A 21,311-nucleotide genomic window follows, 5' to 3' on the forward strand; every position below is an offset into this window, starting at 1 on the left:
TAAGTGTTCTTATCCACCACTACAAAGCACCATAATCCTTGACTTGTGTGTGCTGTTATTGTGCAAAAATGTCTTTCAGTATCAAGTAAATTGTTCTGATACATAACTGGTAATGTCAGTGGATTTTCAGTATTTGACATAAAAAACTGAACAAAAATTCCAGGTATCATTGAATTGGTCAGAACATATGATATTCAAGTAACTACAATCATCACTGTATGTTTACATTTTAATACATTTTCATTGTCTACCTACTGTATCCCTGCATGACTTAAAGTAAGAACTTGAATTGGTTGAATTTGTTTCAGAACCTGAAAACACTGAAAGCAGAAGAAAACAAATGTTTCTACAGATAATTTCTCTATTTTCTAAGATTTAAGATGAACATAAACATGAATGTGTTGTCTCTTTCATATCCAGTACTGTGGCATACCATCCTCTTTAGTGCGCACGTAGATCTGTTCACTGCGGACACCATCTCCAGCGTTGGTGAAGGCTAAGACCTGGATGCTGTAGTTAGTGTACTTCTCCAAACCATCCAGCTCCAGAGACGGCTGACTGGTGGTCACGTTCCTGATTTCTCCCAGTTCTGACACAGGAGAAGGAGATAAAATAATAAGCCTGGGCATCAAAAATGGTTCACAAATACTATTTTCCTCTGATAATATGGGTTAGACATTTGGTCCAGTGTAATTGAGGAATCAACTTTAAATGTTCTTGTGGACTTTAAGCACTTCACTGCATAATGAAGAGTTTCAATTTAACAGCCATAAAGGGATTTTAATTTTCATTTGCTCTAACAGTTCACAACGCGTCTCCTCTCCTCTCCTCTCCTCTGCTCTCCTCTCCTCTTCTCCTCTTGTCCTGTCACTCAGGCAGTGGGCCTCAGTGAGTTATTGCATTGTGAATTATTGATGGAGACTGGCCAGACTGCAGGTTGGATCACTGCTATTCAGCGCAATATACAATCAAGGGAAAAACACAAGAACCACAACTATTCCCTCTGTGCACTGCAGAGTTTGTATGCCCATTGCTGATCAGCATTACAAAAAACAATCATCTCATACTGTTATGTGGCACAAATTGTTTGAAAAATTTGATATTGTTCATCAAGTGTGTAAATCATCTGATATATACAAGAGAGATAACACTACCTGTAGTGCAAATGCTACTACTAGTGCAAATAAGTTGTTGAAAAATGTGCAAAAATGCTAACAGATAACACATAAACCTCAAATAATCAGATATAAAATAGATGGAGAGCCACATTTGTCCTTTACTGAGGTAATTATCATTTATTATCTATCTGAAAATAACTGCTTTTATCTCAAAATTTCGCAAAACATGGTATGAAATTTTAGAAAACACAACATCACACACGGTTTGAATTATTCAAGTTACACCATGTCTGCAACACACAACAGTATATTACAGTATGATAATGCCACAGCTTCCCCTAGTGGATGAACCGTGACAACAAGCAACAGCAATGCTGAAGACAGCATTAATGTCCGATCAGATGAATAGAATATAGACTTGATTGGCAAGTGAACTTTATTGATCTATAAATTATATCAGTGTTTGTGTGTGTGCATGTTAATACCTCCATCAGGCAGGTTGGCCCAGTAGATGACTCTGTAGCCCTGTAAGTTTCCATTAAGGGCCTCTCTGGGCAGCGGCATCCAGGAGAGAGAGATGACCTCTGGAGACTTGGCCACAGCCAGGACATTTTCAGGAGGCCGAGACGGCACTAACATTGACAAGAGAAGAAAAAATATCTGTGAGGAGGCTTAATGGACACTTCAAAAGTGGTAATAGGATCAGTGTGGTAATCTGGACAAGTAGCCTCATGTAAGCAACACATTCATTACCCAAAATGAAAGTCAGTGAAAAGGAGTGTTTAAATTAGATTAAAATGTTGTAGTTCTTCAATATCTCAAAAGTAATGTGATTGTAACATATATAACATAGATATCACTAATTTCTTTCATGCATAAACCAGAATGCTTAGAGTTAACTTAACCAGTCTATTTCATTTAACTATTCAAGAATAATATTAACAAGTTATTCATGTTTATATCAAACTGTATGTTATTGAAGATTAATACTGTATTTTTATTCCTTCAGTTTTCTTTAGCTCACACACACACCCACATTTACCCCAAAATATCCAAACCAATACCTTGTGCTCATCTATGACCTGTATTTACTCAACGAGTGATCATTAAAGTTAATTTGGATTGAACTCTCTGTGCCCCACTCTGTGATCAAAGTCCCTGTCCTTAAAGGAGCTATCAAGCCAAGATACCATCTCTATCACATAATTACCATTGCAAAAAAAAAATTCTGTATAAAAATGTAAATATAAAAAGATATATTTTTTTTATTGTTGTAAAAGAAAAGTGTGAAATGATTTTATTACAGCCGGTAAAACACATACTAACAGTGCTTAGTGAGCCTGTTTGAAACTTTAAGTTGAAGAAATAATAATAATTAAATCAATTAATTTATTCCTACCCTCAAGTTGAATTGTCTCATTGAAAATTGTTAGGGTTCTCAAAAAAATTAAGGAACTGTTTATATTTTATAAAACCCAAGTACACATCCCACTCCATCACAGCCATGAACAGAACTGAAGATACATTCGTTGTGTCTGATGTTGTTCAAAAATTGTCCAGTAGATGGTAGTCTTTTACAAAGAATCAATTTGAGCTTATTTGAGACTCATTGCATCTTAATGACTTGGTGTAAAATGGGAGGAATCTGGTTCAAAACTCATTAATCCAGTTCAAGATAAAAACTAAAACCGCAACTAATGCACATAATAAAAATAACAGGATATAATTACTTAAAGTGATGTCCTAATTAACCAAATAATAGTTTATTAAATATTAATAATACATTCCTAAGCAGTGACACATAGACTCCAACCTTGGACATATAACACATATATAACACTTCATATCACCTACATCCCCTGCTTACCGTCCTCCAGGGTTTTGGTGACCACCTGCTGTGAGGATGGCCCAGTCCCTGCCCTGTTAGCAGCCTGCACCACCACGCTGTACTGAGTGAACTTCTTCAGATTGTCCAGCAAGATGCTCTCTGTGGTGTCTCCTGTGGTGTCCACACTGATGATGGTGAACTGGTGGCTCCCTCCAGGACTGTACTCCCTGTAGCCCACCTGGTAGCCGCGAATCACACCGTTCTGCAGGTGCTTCTGGGGAGGCTGCAAGACGAGACAAGACGAGACGAGGACGAGAGGAATAACAGTCATAAACAGCTTTTACAGCAAATAGGACAATGATTTTGGGTGATTCTGCAAGGTTATGCCCCTGAACTTTATCCGTTACATATGAACTACCATTACTCTACTATACTTACTATATCCTCTGTCAATTTCATACATGTATAAACAATCATGACCAAATGATCATCACCATAGTACCAGGTTGTAAAATAAACCTGGAATTGAAGTTGTACACTGCCTAAGGCCTAAAATCATTGTTTCTCTTTCTAATGCTACCTATTGTCTTTAACCATGTAGTTTAGGCCACTGGTTCGCAACCTATGGGTCCTGACCCCCACTAGGGGTCACTAAAGCTTCACAGGGGGTCGAGAGGCCTTCTTGATTTTAAGGGGTGTAAGAAAACTTTTTTTAATATACAGTATATTTCTGCATTTCATTAATTTCTGTGAAGAAAACAGGTAAATGTAATTGTTTATTTTAATGTTTAGATTGTTATTCAAGATATAAATGATCCACTCTCTGCTAAATAGCCTCGTTGTGCATTAGAAAAGTACAAAGTTAAAACAACCAAAGTGCAAACAGAACAATGGCCAAGCATCAGGGAGAAGAAAACACAGAATGAAAGAAGCCTATTAAGTATGTATGTTAGATAAAAAAAATTAAAAAATATATAATACAGACAGAGAATTGTATAGAAAGTTCTCAAAAATATAAAGAAAACTCATCTCTGATGCAATATTCACAGAAAATAACCTGCTCAGTATTCATCCAAATTGCAAGTTTTACACAAACTTCCTGCAGTTATTGTGTTCACAATTTGGGTTAATTGTACAGTTTATCAGTTGTTCTGTGCTGTTATTGTTATGCATTGAATATAATATAAGAATATCCATAAAATATCTTATTTCATCAGGAGTCATCAGTTTACTCAGTGATAGAATGGAGATCCATTAAGGAAGAAGGTTGGGAACTCCTGGTTTAGGCTATTTTAATATATATATATCTTTCTATTTATTTAGATGCCTATATCTATTTATTTATTATTAAGTGATTGCTAGTGTTTCTGGAGTCCAAAGTAAATAACAAAAATAAAAACAAACAGCAAAATAATGGTAAAAATGAAAAGCAGCCCAGACACTGTTTTACAACTTTTTACATATTGTCATATGTTACCATTTGATGTTTAATTCATACAGTAATGACTGACAAGATGTACATTATAGTACATATTCTACATGCTGGTATGTATTTCAGTCGGCTCATAGTAAGACACATAAAATTTGACTGCACCTTCCAGGAAACTTTAATACTCTGAGGGGAGGTGGGCTCCAGAGTGACATCTTGTGGAGGGCCGTCAGGAGCTGTAAATGAAACACATCACTCAACATTACTGCACTCTCGTATTTAAATGGGAGAGATGATCCGCCATCAAGAACAATTTACTTCACCCTTTTACTTCACCCTACTTCATCCCTTTCAATTACACTAGATGGTGCTGTTGAGTTGAGAATATATTCTATTCATGCTCTTGCTCATTCATGCACCTTGCAGCTTAATAATCATTAAAAAAAACTTGTAACATCATCAACTTTAACCTCTGGAAATAATGTGAGAAATGATACATGTTTTATTTAATTTGAAGTTCATGACTTTATTTTTTGCAATGAATCTAGTAATATGTGCCGTTTTAATGTGCTGTCATGCCTGTGGGGGGACCATTACAAGCAATAGAAGATAAGTGAACACTGATTGAGCTGACTAAAAGCAACAGTGAACTGATCTGTTTCCCCAGATATAAAAGATGATAGCCTCCATTTAAAACAACCATAAAATAAATGTTCTAGGTGACTCAACAGGTTTGAGGGCCAGGAGGAAATGGACACTTTATCTGAATAGGTCTCTTTCCAAACTAGCATTTTGGCAGCACGTTAGTCATCTAAGGACCAAAGTTAAAGTATTAAAATAAATTATAGCGACAGTGTAAAGTTAATAATATCCAAATGGACACGTTTGAAGAGTGTGAATTGGTGATAGTGTAGTTTAATATTATTTCAGCTGTACCCTGGACTGATAACTTACTCCTACTGTAAAAGTCCTTGTGAGAAGCTCACTAACCTGCTTCATCCGTGGTGATGGTGAGCTCGTTGCTAGGGTTGCTGTTGCCGATGATGTTCTTGGCAACCATGCGGATGTTGTAAGTGGAAGAAGGGTGGAGGTCAATGATAGTTGCCTGGTTGAGCTGGGGTGACACATCTTTGGTTACCTGGGCTGATAGCCATGAAGCTAAACGAATACAGGGAGAGAGAAGGTGATGTGTCACTGTTCACACGTGCCATTTTCCACACACGCTTCACTGCAGTTCAGTCACGTCTACCTGATTTGTTCTTGCACTCAATGTCATATCCTGTGATGGGGCTGTTGCCATCGAAACCCATGGTCCAGCGGAGAGCTATGGTCCGATCTTTGACCTCCCGGATCTCCACCTCTGGAGGGTCAGGGGGCTCTGGGGAAAAGTGTGAACACAACAGTGTGTGAGACATAGAGACAGAGATAGTGGGAGAGAGAGAAAACTCTGGAGTCTTGAAATAAAACTGGATGGCAGACAGACAAGATAGATGTATCAGTTTTACTCAATTTATTTCCTCGTGAAAGATTAGGGGGAGCTGCAAAGAGCAGGAGTCACACCGTGCAGCAATTAAATTAATACATGAAGAATTAAGTAATAAATGACTGAAAACTTTACTACCCCTGAGGGAATTTTGTCTTCTTCCAAACAAACCAACTGAAAAAAAAGCTCCTACTGTGAGCAGAGCTGAGTCTGAAGCAAGGGGGAGCTTACCTTGCACTGTCAGCTGAATGATGCCTCGGTCTTCACCGAAGGAGTTGATGGCATGACAGGAGAAGAACCCAGAGTCCTCACGAACAGTAGGCATAATCTACAGAGAGACACAGATCATTCAAGGCATTCAGGTGGGTGGAGACTCGGACTATCCTTTAACAATCTAAAATTATGTTTTGTCCCATTTGATTTTTCAAAATGGAGGATGGGCAGTGTACTCACCTTCAATATTTGTATCCTTTACTTATAATTAAAGAAGAGAAGGAGACAAACTTCTGGTAGGATTTCATCCTAAACCATGTGGGATACTTAACTACTCAATTATCTCAAGTCACATACAATACAGTGTTCCCCGTAGTTTTACAGTATTGCAATACACATGTTCTCGTTCATACTGTGTTTTAATAACCATCAAATTGAACTAGAAGGTAGCTCTTTAATATTTCATACTCTACTTGTAGATTTTAAGATTATGTGAATGTATTCCAGCCTGAATTCTCTCTGCCATGCCTCCCTCTCTGCTTTCCATCTGTCTGAAAAGATAAAAATGACTGAAAGCTGGTTCGCTCCCCAAAAATTAGATCGAAAAATGTGTGAAAACTGAATTCATGGCACCCACCACCAGTGTGGAGATGACTTCGTCAGCCACCTCCTTGACGGTGACCACGTATCGGCTGGTCTCGGGGTTGATGATGCGTTCTTCTTTCTCCCAGCGCACCATAATGGGCTTCTCCCCATGAGCTATGCAGCTCATCCTCTTCTCCTCGCCCTGCGTGGCCAGCGTGGTGTTGGGGTAGGAGGTGATCATGGCTGGGACTGGATGAAGGTGACAGAAAAGGCAGAGGAGGGGAGCAGGGAGAATGAGGATGGGGAGGAAGGAGATGAAGAAAGGAGAATAGTCATTGATATATATCAGTTAAAATATCTAGATTTTGGCCATTTCATGCTGTTGTTGAAGACGTCATTAGAGTCATATCAAAATCACCTTTCTCAACAGAGTACGTACTTCCTTCCCCCAAGGACCATTTTGGAAATAATTGCTTTCATAGTGCCATGTGTTCATCAAAAGAAAAAGAGAAGAAAGAATCTCATTCTGCAAAAAGGCACATATGCATTCTCTAACTCTACTGTATTTCTTGTCTAGAAGGCTTCCTTTTCTCTTTTTCTTTGACAATTATGACAACCATTTAAACACACAAGGGACCATCATGAAGTCATGTTTGAGTCTACCTGTCTCCAGTAATACTTGGAGATTGAAAGCTCCTCAGGTAAGAATGCGCCTGCTTTGATAACGACAGCGAACGGTAACATGCCGCTTTCAGGGGATGAGGCGGAGGAACGGAGAAGAAAGAGGTGACTCCTGACTGAACTCCCATCGGTCTAAGCATGGAGCCGGTCTGGCTCTACGCCGTAACTGCACGCCAGCCTCATTAGCAACACATCTAGCCTGTGTGTGTGTGTGTTGTGAATGTCTCTCACCCAGACTACTCACAGTCTGTACTCACACTATTCTCATACTCACACTTTCTTTCATTCTGTCTTTTTCTCCCTACTTGCATGAGGCTGTCTCCCGATTATAACCCTCACAGAGACTTTCAGGTGCTATTCACAGTATAATGATCTCTAAAGTGTGAAGCTCCTGAATTGGATTACACCATATTAGTTCTGAAGCTCTGAGCAGAGAGAATGAATATGCTAATCTTTATCAGTGTGGACATTATGGACGTCACCCTAATTATTATTATAGACATCACAATGCAGGTAAAATAATTTAAACTATTTGATAACATTGCTGCCAGCGGCTTGATGGCTTATGAGAATCTCTTTAAAAGGAATCAAGCACAGGAATCCATTCAAAGCTACACGCAAAAAAGGAAATGACTGGAAACCTTTAAACTGCTAATGTAGTGTCAAAAACAACGCTCCACTTCTGTTATTCTATTATTTTAGACAGAATGCCATTCATGAGTGTACAACAACCACTTCAAAAATGAACAAGGAAGAGAGAGACATTCAATAGTTGTCATTTCAGATAGTCGGGGGGAAAAAAACCTGCATGGGCAGACAACTAACAAAGTAGAAACTTAACTGGAAGGCACAAATAGGACATATTTCAGCATTAACACCTCAAATGTCTTCCATACAATGTAGAATAAAGTGCAATTATGTTTTGATTTGTTAGCAGGCAATCTCTGAAAACACTACATTAAAAGATTGTCTTTATCTTTTAATTTGTTGATTATTTTTCTTGATTAAGCACTTAATCATTTGGTCTATAAATATCAGAGTACAGCAAAATAGCCCATCATAATTTCAAAGAGATAAGGAAGACTCTTCAAATTGTATTTTTTTGTCTGACCAACAGTTGCTGCTGGTTTGCTTGATACATTCCTTACATCTGCCTTAATTGATTTTTTGGCCACTTGGGGGCAGCAGAAACAAGCTGTGGGCACAAAATTGAATTATTATCACCATAAAATTTGGGAACTGTTTAAACAAGCAAGCAGATGCAGAGCAACATTATCATTCATTGGGAATCGTGTCTCTGACCACCTGACTAATGTAAGTCCAATATTTAATCACCCTTTAGCTCTGTTTTGGTCTCCACCAACTCCAGAGGGAAATATCAGGCTCATTAGGTACTAAATGCTTCACCATGTTCACCCTTTGGGTTTTTAAAGCTTTTTCACAGAGAACTGCTTCCTGCTGCATTCGGAGCGGTGAGAGTGAACCACAACAGTAAAGTTGTGGCCTTGAAACAAAACCATTAGCTTAAAGATGCTATAAAGCTCCATAGAACAGCAGATTCAAGTGATTCTCTATGGGTTTGTTTCTACAAGTTGATTGATCAGTTGTTACTGAAATACTGATTAGAGGAGCTTTCAATTATCTGAATTATTTTGTGCATTTTGTTGTGAGTGACTTTATGATCATTTTTATTTACATTACACATTCAAGTGTTAATTTAAAGATTTCTAGTATCTGTGAGGTAAATATGTTCTGCAGTGAATTCAGTACCATGTCATTGAAAAGGACAGTAGTGGCAGATACTGCTATAGCAGTGGTTGGAGGCCTTCTCCTCCAAGAGAAATGCAATATGTGTGTTTGAGCCAGAGTGTGAATGTCTGTACACTCCTGAATAATGTGTCTGTGTGCATGTGTGTGAGTGTTACACTGCATGTGCATATGTATGAATAAGAGTGGATAAGAGCGGCTGTGTCTGGGGGAGCTAAGTGGGCGAGCACAGAGAGCAGAAAAGACTTGTGCTCATGACACATCTCAGCCACACTACACGATGGAGAAGAGAGAGAGAGCATGACCCCTGCAGCGCTAACTATGATCCCTCTCCCTCTGCCTCGCTCTCTCACTCCATCTCCCTCCTCAGGCTCCCACCAGGATAGCGATGATTTAATGATGAGAGAGACCACTTTGATTATTCATACACAGCAGACAAGTCCGCTGGCCGTGCTGTTGTCTCACACAGACACACACATTTGAACATATACAGACATGCACGGATAAAGACAGAGACACACACCCTTGCACTTTCAGTAATACACAAATAAAACAAACAGAAACAGAAACTGGCCTTGCAAACATGTACAGTATGAATGTCTGCACCATGACAAGATAAAAAATAGAGGTGATGCACATGCACAAATAGATGCAAACCAAAACAGAAGCACAAACAACGAAACACACAATTTATAAACACACACATGGCTCCCCACACATACCGTATTCCCATGGGTCAAATTGTGTTTGTAGATAATTTTGTAATCATTTGTTTTGGCCTTTCACAGGCACAAGTCTGGTACCGTCTGCTTGTAGAAGGAGTGCCAGGAAGGTTAGACAATCGCAAGTCAATTAAAGTACTTGAAATTATAATGAATCATCTATTAAACTGTACTTGTGAATGGCAATTTGCCTGACAGTGTTTGAATGTCCCTAATGTGTTAAACCTAACCTATCCTGTAGTGTGTAGAGGCTCAATACCACTGCAGATTATTTTTGCTCCATTGTTGTTTATTATTTCAGTACTACATGTAAAAATGTAGCTACTTGTATGTGCTTGCCAGTTCTGGATTTTTAAGGCTTAAAGCTGGAGTGCGGGACTTTTGTCTCCCCCCTCTGGCAGTGAGAGTAATTACAAAAACAATGTTGACAAACTGTCAACACGTGCTTATGTCATAGGCTCTGGCATAGCCCACTCCATTACTACTGTTGCGGCTGTAAAACGATAGATAAATTATTTTGAGTGGCACACAACCCCCGCGAAATGATTCGTTTCACTATCAGAATTTCAAGTTAAAGAGCTAACTGGAAGTTAGCTGATTGGCCAGAGGAAGTCTGCATTATTCATGCATTCATCTGGCCAATGTGGTAATGTCAAACCCGACACCAGATCAAAAACTCTGGTATGCTGTGAAATACAGAGAGATTTATCTGGTGGTGATAAGCTTAATCAGCAATATCTGAACTCATTTGGCAAGGTTTTTAATGTAACAGACATTCATTTATATGTAAAAGTTCTGCACTGCAGGTCTAAACACATTAGGATTAAAGAATTGTGAGAAATCAACACATTGTCATACCGAAACAACAGAATAGGTATGGAAATAGAAATTTGCAGTCCCAAAAACAATATGAGTGTTTTTGACGCCCTCCACAGGACGGATGGGGACTAGACCACATATATGCCACTTTCCAAAACCATTACCAAACACTGTTAAAAAATAATGATGTTTTATGGTATAACAACACTGTGGTTGAGGTCTGGTTAGGTTTAGGCACAAAAACCACTTGGTTAGGGTTAGCGAGAGACCATGGTTAGGCAAAAATCATCTTATCAAGTCATCTTATACTTACGCCATCTGAACTGTGTCAATTCCCCGGGTAATAATTACCACGGCTGCTAGATGGTGTAAACGTAACTATAGGTCATTTTTGCTGGCCTGAATTTTATACCTATGCTGTCGTTTTTGTTGTGAGGACGGATACAGACATGCACCAAGCTGGACATTTTACAACTGAAAAATAAACTTGTCAGTGCTCTCTGGTGGACAAACTATGTAATGGCAACACTGTTTGTAAATTACCTAAAACGTATCTTTGGCACTTCTTTTCTGCAATTTCTTGACACTTATAAGGTGACACATATGTCAATACCGATATTGTATATTTATGATAAGCTAGATTCAGCCAATGTTTTGTTCAAGCTCTAATTTGTATACTGTGAATTCAAATCCAGAGAGTTAAAGAGCACACAAACACAAATCTCCCATACACACAGTTTCTCTTTCTTTTTTCTCCACAGTACATTTCCTTCTTTGAAGCAGCGAACAAAAATTAAAAGGGTATGCTGCTTGTGTTTCTGTGCGTGTACGACTGTGCATGTAGGCATGTGTGCTCACAAGTGTGTGCGTACGTGCACCCTCAACCCCCACCCACCCCCGACATGATGGAATGTGTCAGACTTGGGACTGCCAACGTTTAAACCTCATCTCTTATTCACTCGCAGCCCCTCCCTCTCCCTCGCTCCCCACACCATCATCCCCTTTCCCACTGCCCCCGCGCAGGAAATCGCTGATTTATTTTGCATAGCAACTATGAATTTTAAGTGAGTCCTATTAAAAGAGTCTCCTCAGCCCCTTCTCTAAATGTTATTGCTTCTTAACAGGGGTTATTTTCTCCTTCTAAATCTGAGGCCTTGGCAGTGCAAGTTAACACTGACGAGGCTCATGTTTGCTCATTGAAAGAACTCAAGAAAGGGCACACAATGACAGTACGCAAGGCTCTGTGTGTGTGTGTGTGTGTGTGTGTGTGTGTGTTTAAAAGAATATTTGTTTATGTTTGTATGTATGAGCACATGCTTCTCGGTTTAGGTGTGTGTATGTTCCCTCCTGTATATGAATATGTATGAATACATCCGTGTGCATTTAGCTTCATGATGTGTATGCATATATGTGAATGAAACATGCTAAATGTTCATGTATTCAAGATCTCTACCATGTGAAGTAGACTGCAGTATCTCACATGTTCTACAATCTTCACCAGTCTTGGTTGTGCTTCAGTGGCCCGAGCTGAGGTGAGGCTACTCACTCGCTTCCTCCTCATCTCATCTCTACGCATCTACTGTGCAGCACTCGCAGGGCCCCGGGCTAAACCTATTCTTTTTGATAGCCCATAATTGCTCGGTTGATGTATATTTTTTAATATCCAGCGATATTACAGGGGCCTGGTAATAAAACACAGGCGGGTAGAGGAGAAAGTGTGAGTGGGAAGAGGGGAGACAAGGGAGAGAGAGAAAGCAGAGGGGATGGAGAGGGAGGGAAAGGGGGGGGGGGGGGGGCAAAACAGAAAGGTGCAGACAGGAAGAGAGGGAGGTGAAGAGGGATAAGAAATGTAGAGAGGTGGACGCTTTTTTGTTTCTCTAACCCATGCTGTCAGTGGCACATCTTGACCCCAAGTTACCAATTATCTTGGTGGTGAAGCGGTCTTAACATTTGTAGATGGAACAAGATCTTAAACGATGAATCATTGATCAAGAAAAAATGAATTGGCAGCTACTTCATCAATCATTCCACTTATTTTTCAAGCAATAATGACAAACATTCGCTACGAGGCAATTTGCTGCTTCTCTTTGTCATATATGATAGTAAATTCAATATCTTTGTGTTTTGGACTGTTGGCTGGATAAAACAAGACATTTGATGACATACTGTACCCTCAGGCTCTGAGCATATTGACATTTTTTCAGTACTTTTAGTACAAATCAAGAAAAAAGTCAGAAAACTAATCAATAATCAGCAGTCGCAGGCCTAGATGGAACCAGTCAGTTACTGACAATTTACAAACCATGCTTGAATTCACAACATGGATATTAAAATAGGATAATTAGAATGAGGAACACCTTATCATCCACTGTATAAAAGGGTTTTTAGAATTCATTAGCTATGTAAGATTTTATATATTAAAAAGATTCTAGGTTATTTACAGAGTCAAAAGATTCCTGCTATTGTACAAGCACATTTGTCACTTTACAAGAATCACTATGTTGACACTATAATTTAGAAAGAAGACTAACACCAAAACATGCACAGACACACACACACACACACACACACACACACACAGAAGAGCAGTGCAGATTAATGTATAATGATTTAAATATATGATGTATTACTCTAATATTCATCTGGGAATAAAACTATTTTGTTAGCAGATTGATTCAATAAAGCTAAAAAATGATCTGTAAATGGTGAGTAAATGTATGGTTTGTTGTGTGCAATGGGGGATTTAGACACTTGGAGACACACACAGCTGCCAGCAAATGAACAAGGGTATAAAATGAAACGAATAACGTGTTATTTATCTTTTTAATCTTTCTCTCGTTGCTGGAAATGTAAGAAACAAAGACAGCCAGAGAGTGCAAATAAAGCAGAGAAACATGCGGACTGCTTTTCCCTTGAGCCCCTTGTCGGCTTCTAATTGAAGTATTGACGGATTTAAATGAGGCAGAAATGCACTCCAGCGTCTCCTAACAAACACACACACACACACACACACACACACACACACACACACACACACACACACACACACACACACACACACACACACACACACACACACACACACACACACACACACACACACACACACACACACACACACACACACAATGCAGCAGGCATGGATAAATGAATGAAAATGAAAACAGATATGAAATGGTAAAGACACATGTAAGCAGTAACATGCAGTATATATGATAACAGACTGTAAGGTTAAAAAATAAAGAGAAGTGTGTAATTGTCCTCAAACACACACACACACGCACACACACACAAACACGGGGAAATGGACATGATGGTGTTGGTGAATACGAGCACAGTAATGGTCTCCCTTTTTCAAAACCACTCATGCGAGTAAGTACACTTTTAGAGAAAGCATCTTGAGTGTACGAGTACAGTTTAGGGTTTAAAGGGCATGAAATGTGATCTGTTGATGAGTGACAAGCACGCGACTGAGCCAGCATGTAATGACAGAGCAGCCAATGGCAGCGGAGGTACGACAGCACAGAATATTATCATAGGCCTAAAAACCCTTACAGCTGTTTCCTGTAATGTGAATTATTCTAGCCATGAAGATGACATGTCAATGCTAACTGAATCATAAATTACTTGGGAGGTTTTAAATGACACTGCAAAAGAAATGTAATTCAAAAGTAAATGGACAAAGTGAATATTGATTAAACGAGTGAGGACAACTCACTTTTACAGTGTTACTGATGATGACATACTCTGATAACGTCATGGAGGTATTTTGAAGTGTGTTAGCATGATTATTGATTAGATGCAGTATTAATAAAATGTACATGGCGTTGATTAAATTAAATCAGATAACAGTGGTTTTGAATCAAATAATTTTATGTGTGGAAAGTAACGTGATTGGTGAAATGTACAAACATTTTTATGTATTGCAAGAATTATAAGAACTTGGTAAAACTGCTCAGATTGGTTGAGTTGGTATTGATTATTGCAATTGTATAAAAGGTCAGACGGCTGTTTGCAGGTGCTGCAAAAATATTTAACAGTTGAATAATTGTTAATTTGATTTTTAGCAGTAAGAATACATTCTGTAAGCAGCCACTGGGTACATTTCTAATAAGAATTAAGTGACTAGCACCGTAACTATAGTTACAAACTGAAAAAAAACAACTTTTGTACTTTGTGCGTACACACAACTGCTGTCAACTTGTGAACAAAACATAATCTGTTGATTAATATCAATAAAAATGATAACTCATTTATTTTAATCAAATTACTGTACAAAATGTAAATTTATCTTTCAGGGAAGAACATGTTTTTGATATAAATAATAAAAGCTGTAAATAATGTTACCGTTGCAGTTCATCTTAATGAAACTACTGGTCCTTTATGAGAAGTAAGTCTACATTATTCAGCAGTGAAGTTGTCAAAATTCCCTTTGATAGTGCAGAGTACAGCATGAAACTGAAGCCTAGAGCAACAGTAGAGTGAGTTCGGTGGGTCAACTCTTGATCTCTTTCTCTCTCTCTCCTCTACTATGGAAGATAATACGACTATAAAAATCGATGAAACTGAAACTATGCATGCAATCTCAGTTTACTTCTCACACTCCCCACATCACTACAACATGCACACACACCAGCAAGACTACACACACACATACCAGTGTTCTTCCTCTTCTCTATTTTGTTGTAAAATGTGTGCATAGCATAACTCAAAACATCAAATATCTCAAAAAGTTGAGTGGGATCACACCACAAACCACTCTTATGCCCTGCTTGCTCCTGCATATTTTCTCAGTAGAATGCTGTTATAGCAAGATGGCCTCAAAAATAAGAAACAAAGGTCAGAGAAGAGAAAAGAGGAGTAAATCAGCACTGATTACTGAGCTGTATCATCTCTCTTATAGTGAGTCTTGTCTTCGACTCTGAATGACTCAAATTGGCATAACGGAGTCCAGCAGATACAGTACAAGCACCTCATGAATTAATGCAGTTCCAATTTATTACCTGCATTTTTCATATTTTCATATTCTTACAAAAACATTCAGTGTAAAACCAAATGTGAAAACAGGTTTAACGCATGAAAAAAACCTGAGAGCTGAGTTGTGTTAGAGTAGCTGCAGCCACAGTGGTTGTTCTGTGGCTGGTAGAAAATGGAAGAAAAAGGGTTAGTACAGCTATAGGTCAACTTGCTGCATAGCAACTGGGTGCTACAGTCAGGAAACTGACCTATGAAAACACAGAGAGCATGTTTGTCTCTGAGCCTGCTGCTGTAGTGCTGACAGCTTCGCACAGTGGCAGCTCTCAACCTTGTACACTGCGAGGCTTAATTACAGTGACACATGAATATCCATAACATGCCAGTTGATATTACTGATAAAAAAAAACCCTGATTTATCCAGCAGGATATTGTTACACAAATTATTTTCTTTGGCATTTCTTCTACAAAGAGGTCAGGGGTCAGGGTCAGTTATAGAACATTTTGAACAATTGACCATCTCCATCCCATCAGGCTTACTTAAATTAATGAAGTTCAATATGTGCTCCTTGTAATAGGTAAAGATGCAACCACACACATACACTTACATGTTTTGCATACAGTTCTTGTGTTTTATAAATCAGACTGTTGGCTGGTGAGGAGAGAGAGAGAGCGAAGAAGAAGAGATAGAGAGAGGGCTGCCCGTCAGCGGGGCTCCTCATGCTCCAGTTTGATAACAGCAGCAAAGAGAAAATAAGACCCACTCGCATCTAAGCCCCATGGATATGAGGAGCCACTCCTTGCACTATAGGGGAGCTACATGCTAATGCTCACTGGAGGCAGGAGAGCTGTAGCAGGGGGACATTAACATACCGACCACTGAAGAGAGCAGTGAAAACAAACACTCACACACAAAAAGACACATGCTTACATACAGTCAGAATAGGAAACAGCAAGATAAGTTGTCTGCATGCAGATAAATAAATATGTGCGGGCAAATTTTCCCTCAGTGTCACTGGATATTAGCCTTCAGTGTTTCAACAAAGTGATGTGAATATGTGAATAAGGGTCTACTTTTTTCATCTTCCCAAGTAATAATGTTTTGAAACAAATCTGTCTTCAAATTTATATCATGTCAAGTCAACAAATTAACCCCTTTGATGCTTAGCTTAGCTTATAAAATCACTGTTTTATAATCGTATTACAGGATATTTGGGCCAGGGAAGAGTTTTAGATGTATTATGACCAGAATCTGAAAGAGTTTGTTAATCATTTGCACAGCGTGTAAATCTGCCTCTCACTTCCTTCTGTTTATGTGCTAAATTAATGTCTTTAAAGAGGAGCTATCTGGAAAATCCTGCGGCTGGCTATTGCCACGCCAACCCAGATATTAAAATACACATTGATTGCTGCCCATCAGCTGATATTGATCAGATAAAGGCCCTTACTTTTGACGGTGAGGTACATGGACTTGCTGACATCAGCTCCCACGTCGTTGCTGACCTTACACAGGTAAAAGCCGTTGTCATCCTCCAGCACGTGTTTGATCAGCAGAGAGCCGTTGCTCAGCAGCTGGATGCGAGAGCCACTGTTCAGAAGGATGGGCTGAAACTGGGGGACGCCTGCGCCTGCAGCACGAAAAGAAACAATGGTGTAAATAATGACAAAATATAATATCTGACTCTTCATATATATATATATATATATATAAATGTGCACACAAGCCCACATTTTGCCCTAAAATGTTCAGTAGAGAAATAGATGCATAATGCTAACATGGCATACAATACAGTAAGCTGACCAGTGTGTGCATGTGTGTGTGTATGTGTGTATTCATCTGACCATGCATCTGTGTTTACAGATTTGATGACAAAGCCTGTCAGATTTAGGGAGGATTGTAAACATGTTTCTTAACACAGGCCTAAATCCTTAAACCGCCAAACAGCTGCTGAGTGCAGTGTAGCGGGCCGAGCTGCCGGTGTGATGCAATCAGAACAGACATAATACTCGTGTTCAACAAGACAGCAGATTGGTGCAGAGGAACAACAGGCAGAGGGAGACCAGAGAGGCCTTGCTAGCCTTCAGCATCGGGGTGTTGCCAGAGAGATTCGAAGATGTTTACTGTAGTTAGACGAGGATTTCCTCTGACTTAATATTCCTGTGTGTGAATGGTCAACTCTCTGGATTTATTCTGTGCATTTATGTTTGCTGAGATAATGGATCCGGAGGAAATATTCACAACAACTATGTTAATGACCTTAAAATATAAATTGATGTAATCTCAGCTGAGCATAGAGGAATCCTAAAGGCATGGATTTGTCTGGTTTGAGAATAAGTGGAGTCAAAAGTCCAATCAGACTGACGTTTAAAATCCATCATTGAAGGATCATTGAAATAATTGGACTTGGCAACTTTGACACATTCTGGCTTGCTGCCTGCGTGTAATTAATATCTATCTTTTTAATAGAAAATGATATAATTGCTCTTGTTCTATTGTTAAACAATGCAGTGTCTCATCTCTAATAGTAGCCTCAAATCTGTAGGATATGTCACTGACACTGAATTATAAGGATAACGTCTTTAGCAACCGTGCGTGCTCTGCTCTTATAATGATGAAAGCACTGTATTCCACCTTGCTCATGTAGTATTAAACACGTGTGAACTGAGCCAGATGCTGCATTAGCTCGTGTTAAAGTTAGCGTGTAGAGATTAGGCCATTTAGTGAGCTGTGGGTTTTTGCTTTTTAATTAAAATGCAGTCAAGTGGCTGTGGCTAGCAAAGGGTCAAGTGGTGACTTTGTTCCTGCTCCCCTGGCTCTGAGAGAGAGAGGAAAGGAGAGCGGGGGAGATGTGTTCTTCCTTGAATTATGGATTTTGCATATCCAAATAGTGCTAGTCGTTATGCTAATAGCAGTTGACCTTTACTTACTGTTCCATATCTCCCAGAGACACTCATCTGGCTCTTAGCTACTTCTTTTGCAGTAAAAGCATGCTAGACAGCCATTCTCTAGACAAACTGCACTCTGGCTTACAACAAATTAGACGATAGCTTCCCATGCTACCTTCCCTGGATACATTTTTTTCTGTGGTTATTTTCATTGCCTCTTTGCTATGACTGATATCCTGTTCAAAAATGTATTAGAGAACATCAGGAAAAATGTGAAAAACAGGTAAAAAAAAAAAAAAAAGGTGCCATGTGGTGCTTTACTCGGGATAGCTTGTTTCTAACATTACGGCTGAGTAGATACACACACACACATACACACACATACTGCTCAGCCTGATCCCTCTGCACAGATCAGGACTGGTCAGATGGTGCTAATCAGGCATGAGGCCTGCTTGTCTCACAGCCACATACACATCCGTGCCCCCCCCCCCCCACCCCACACACACACACACACACATCCCATCAAAGGGTGAAAGACAGATCTGATTTTTTCATTCCTTTGATCATGGGACCTAGCAAACACACACACAAACACACACACACACACTCACACGCACCACTCCTCATTGGTTGATGTCCTTCTGTTGGTGAAGCTTTCATCCCTGGTTATATGGATGATGGAGCAAACACCTGGGGCCCCCTCTTCATCTGCCCTGCTCAAGTGGCTGAACTCACCTGCTGCCTTCCTGTCTGTCTGTCTGTCTTCTTCTGTCTTTCTCTGTGTCTCTGTCTCTCTGCCTGTCTCTTTTGGCCTGTTTATCTATATTGGTGTCTCTCTCTCTCTCTCTCTCTCTGGTGATTCTCTTATGATGCAGGAGGAAACACTGCAAACCCCCAGCCCATGTTTCTAGTGCAGATGGCTGAGTGTGTTTATATATCTGTGCATGAACCCATATGCATTCGCTGCGGGTAAAGCAAATGGAACCCACTCACCTGTAAAAACACATCAGCTGTGTACAGAACTCTGTTGCTTTTGCTCTTACTGAGGTTTCTGAGGTGTTTTCTCAATTCTGAGTGCTCCAAATCGAGGGTGTTGTATGTTGCACGGATTGTATAGCCCTTAGAGTCAAACTTGTGATTTGTGATTTAGGGCAACATATGCACTTGATTTGACTTTTAATTATTAAAAACAAAAGGAAATACTGTATGAGGGGGAACCCCAAAATTCACGTAGTAGTAGATTTCAGTACTGAAATCTACTACTACTAAAAAACTACTAAATCCGATAACCACACCTTTCTCACATGCTATCGATGGCTTCTGGGAATTTTTGGGTTCCCCCTTGTATATAAGTCTCAAAATAAAACAATAATATAGATGCACTGAACTTGGATACATATTACTATCTATTGCAGTACTCTAGTTGTCATCTTTTAGGTTTATTGTTGCAGTGAGTTGTGCTATTAATGGTCACTTAAGTTCTGAGCCTAAGAGCATCCTGATGACTCATTAGACCAAAGTTTGCTTTGTAATTCTGTGAGTTTGAATTCAAATTGTTTCACTTTCTTTCAACATGACGGTTCCCTTTCAGCTGGCAGAGTGACACATGCTGTGCTTAATGTACCTTTGGAGTGTTCCCATACAATGGTGGGTGGTGGGTAGCCTTCAGCGGAGCAGTTGAGAGTCACAGTTTTCCCATAGATCCCATCTTGGTCCTCAGGCTGAACCACAAACTGAGGAGGAACTGTACACACACACACACACATTAACGTAACAGTTGACATTGATACATGACATTTCTTTGGTGTCTTTATTATAAAGTGTCTATTTAAGAAGGATTCCATTCTACCAAAAATTACACTAGTTTACCTTCAGCCAGAAAAAAGGAACTAATAAGATGAGTCTGAAGCTGCAGTGATGGGTTAAAATGAAAACCTGCACCTATACAGATTGCAGTAGTCCACAGGTGCCATCAGATATACAATACGTTCCTCTGTGCTGTCTCACCTCGAACTATGAGCTGACTCTGGTGCTCCACAGCGGCAGCCTCGTTGCGGGCGATGCAGGTGTAGTTGCCGTTGTGGTCGGGCGTCAGGTTGGAGATTCGCAGTGAGCTGGTGAAGTCAATGTTGTCCACAGTCACACCCAGGCTGGCAGGGATTGGCCGTCCGTCCTTCTGCCAGGTGATATCCAGCGGCCGGTCACCTGACATGACCACACAGGGGATGAAGACACGCTGACCGATGGTGAAGCGCTGGAACTCAAAGGGCTGAATGTAGGGAGGGACTGCAGACAGGAGGAGGGAAGGAGGGAGACACAAAGATCAAATGTGATTTCAGCCTTGCGTCTCAAAGAACATCTTAATTACCTGGATTCTGTGGCAGGTACCATGTCATTTTTTTTAGAGTAATCCTACAATCTTCTCACTATCATGCTTTAAAGAGGTCACTGAAGGAACATAAAAGACCCGAACAGCAAAGAATTCTGCAATAATTCCCTGTCATTCTCAGACTGGAACATTTTGTCCTTTGAGCACAAGAAGCTACAAGAGCACACAGAAACAGAACAAAATAACTTTGAGGTGACTCATTCAGGTTGTTTAGAAAAAGAAATCTAAGTCAAACTGAACATTGTCTCTCAGTCTATTGATAATCATCTATTGATCTACTAACCTACATAGTACATATCTGCTAGCCTGGCTACTACAATCAACCATTTTATCCACTACTATAAACCCTGATTACAGAAATAGCACATATTCAGAAAAAACAAGGGTACAAAGTGAATCTGGCTGCGTAATATAATC

The 21,311-nt window shown here is 39.6% G+C and overlaps 1 protein-coding gene across 4 annotated transcripts in view; it reads right to left on the minus strand.

Moving 5' to 3' along the window:
- Window positions 1-21,311, minus strand: part of dscamb (Down syndrome cell adhesion molecule b) — a 134,216-nt gene that overhangs the window by 17,446 nt on the left and 95,459 nt on the right. For all 4 annotated transcript variants that reach the window (XM_067594382.1, XM_067594383.1, XM_067594384.1 and 1 more), the window contains exons 9-19: window positions 20,513-20,791; window positions 20,130-20,249; window positions 17,068-17,247; window positions 6,709-6,905; window positions 6,090-6,186; window positions 5,625-5,753; window positions 5,366-5,533; window positions 4,541-4,611; window positions 2,986-3,229; window positions 1,604-1,750; window positions 434-589 (exon numbers count right to left, since the gene is read on the minus strand). In XM_067594382.1, coding sequence (XP_067450483.1) covers window positions 434-589; window positions 1,604-1,750; window positions 2,986-3,229; window positions 4,541-4,611; window positions 5,366-5,533; window positions 5,625-5,753; window positions 6,090-6,186; window positions 6,709-6,905; window positions 17,068-17,247; window positions 20,130-20,249; window positions 20,513-20,791 — 1,788 coding nt within the window. The remainder of the gene's footprint in view (window positions 1-433; window positions 590-1,603; window positions 1,751-2,985; window positions 3,230-4,540; window positions 4,612-5,365; window positions 5,534-5,624; window positions 5,754-6,089; window positions 6,187-6,708; window positions 6,906-17,067; window positions 17,248-20,129; window positions 20,250-20,512; window positions 20,792-21,311) is intronic.

This window comes from Thunnus thynnus, chromosome 7 (assembly GCF_963924715.1).
Source record: "Thunnus thynnus chromosome 7, fThuThy2.1, whole genome shotgun sequence".
In the NCBI taxonomy this organism is placed as follows: Eukaryota; Metazoa; Chordata; class Actinopteri; order Scombriformes; family Scombridae; genus Thunnus; species Thunnus thynnus.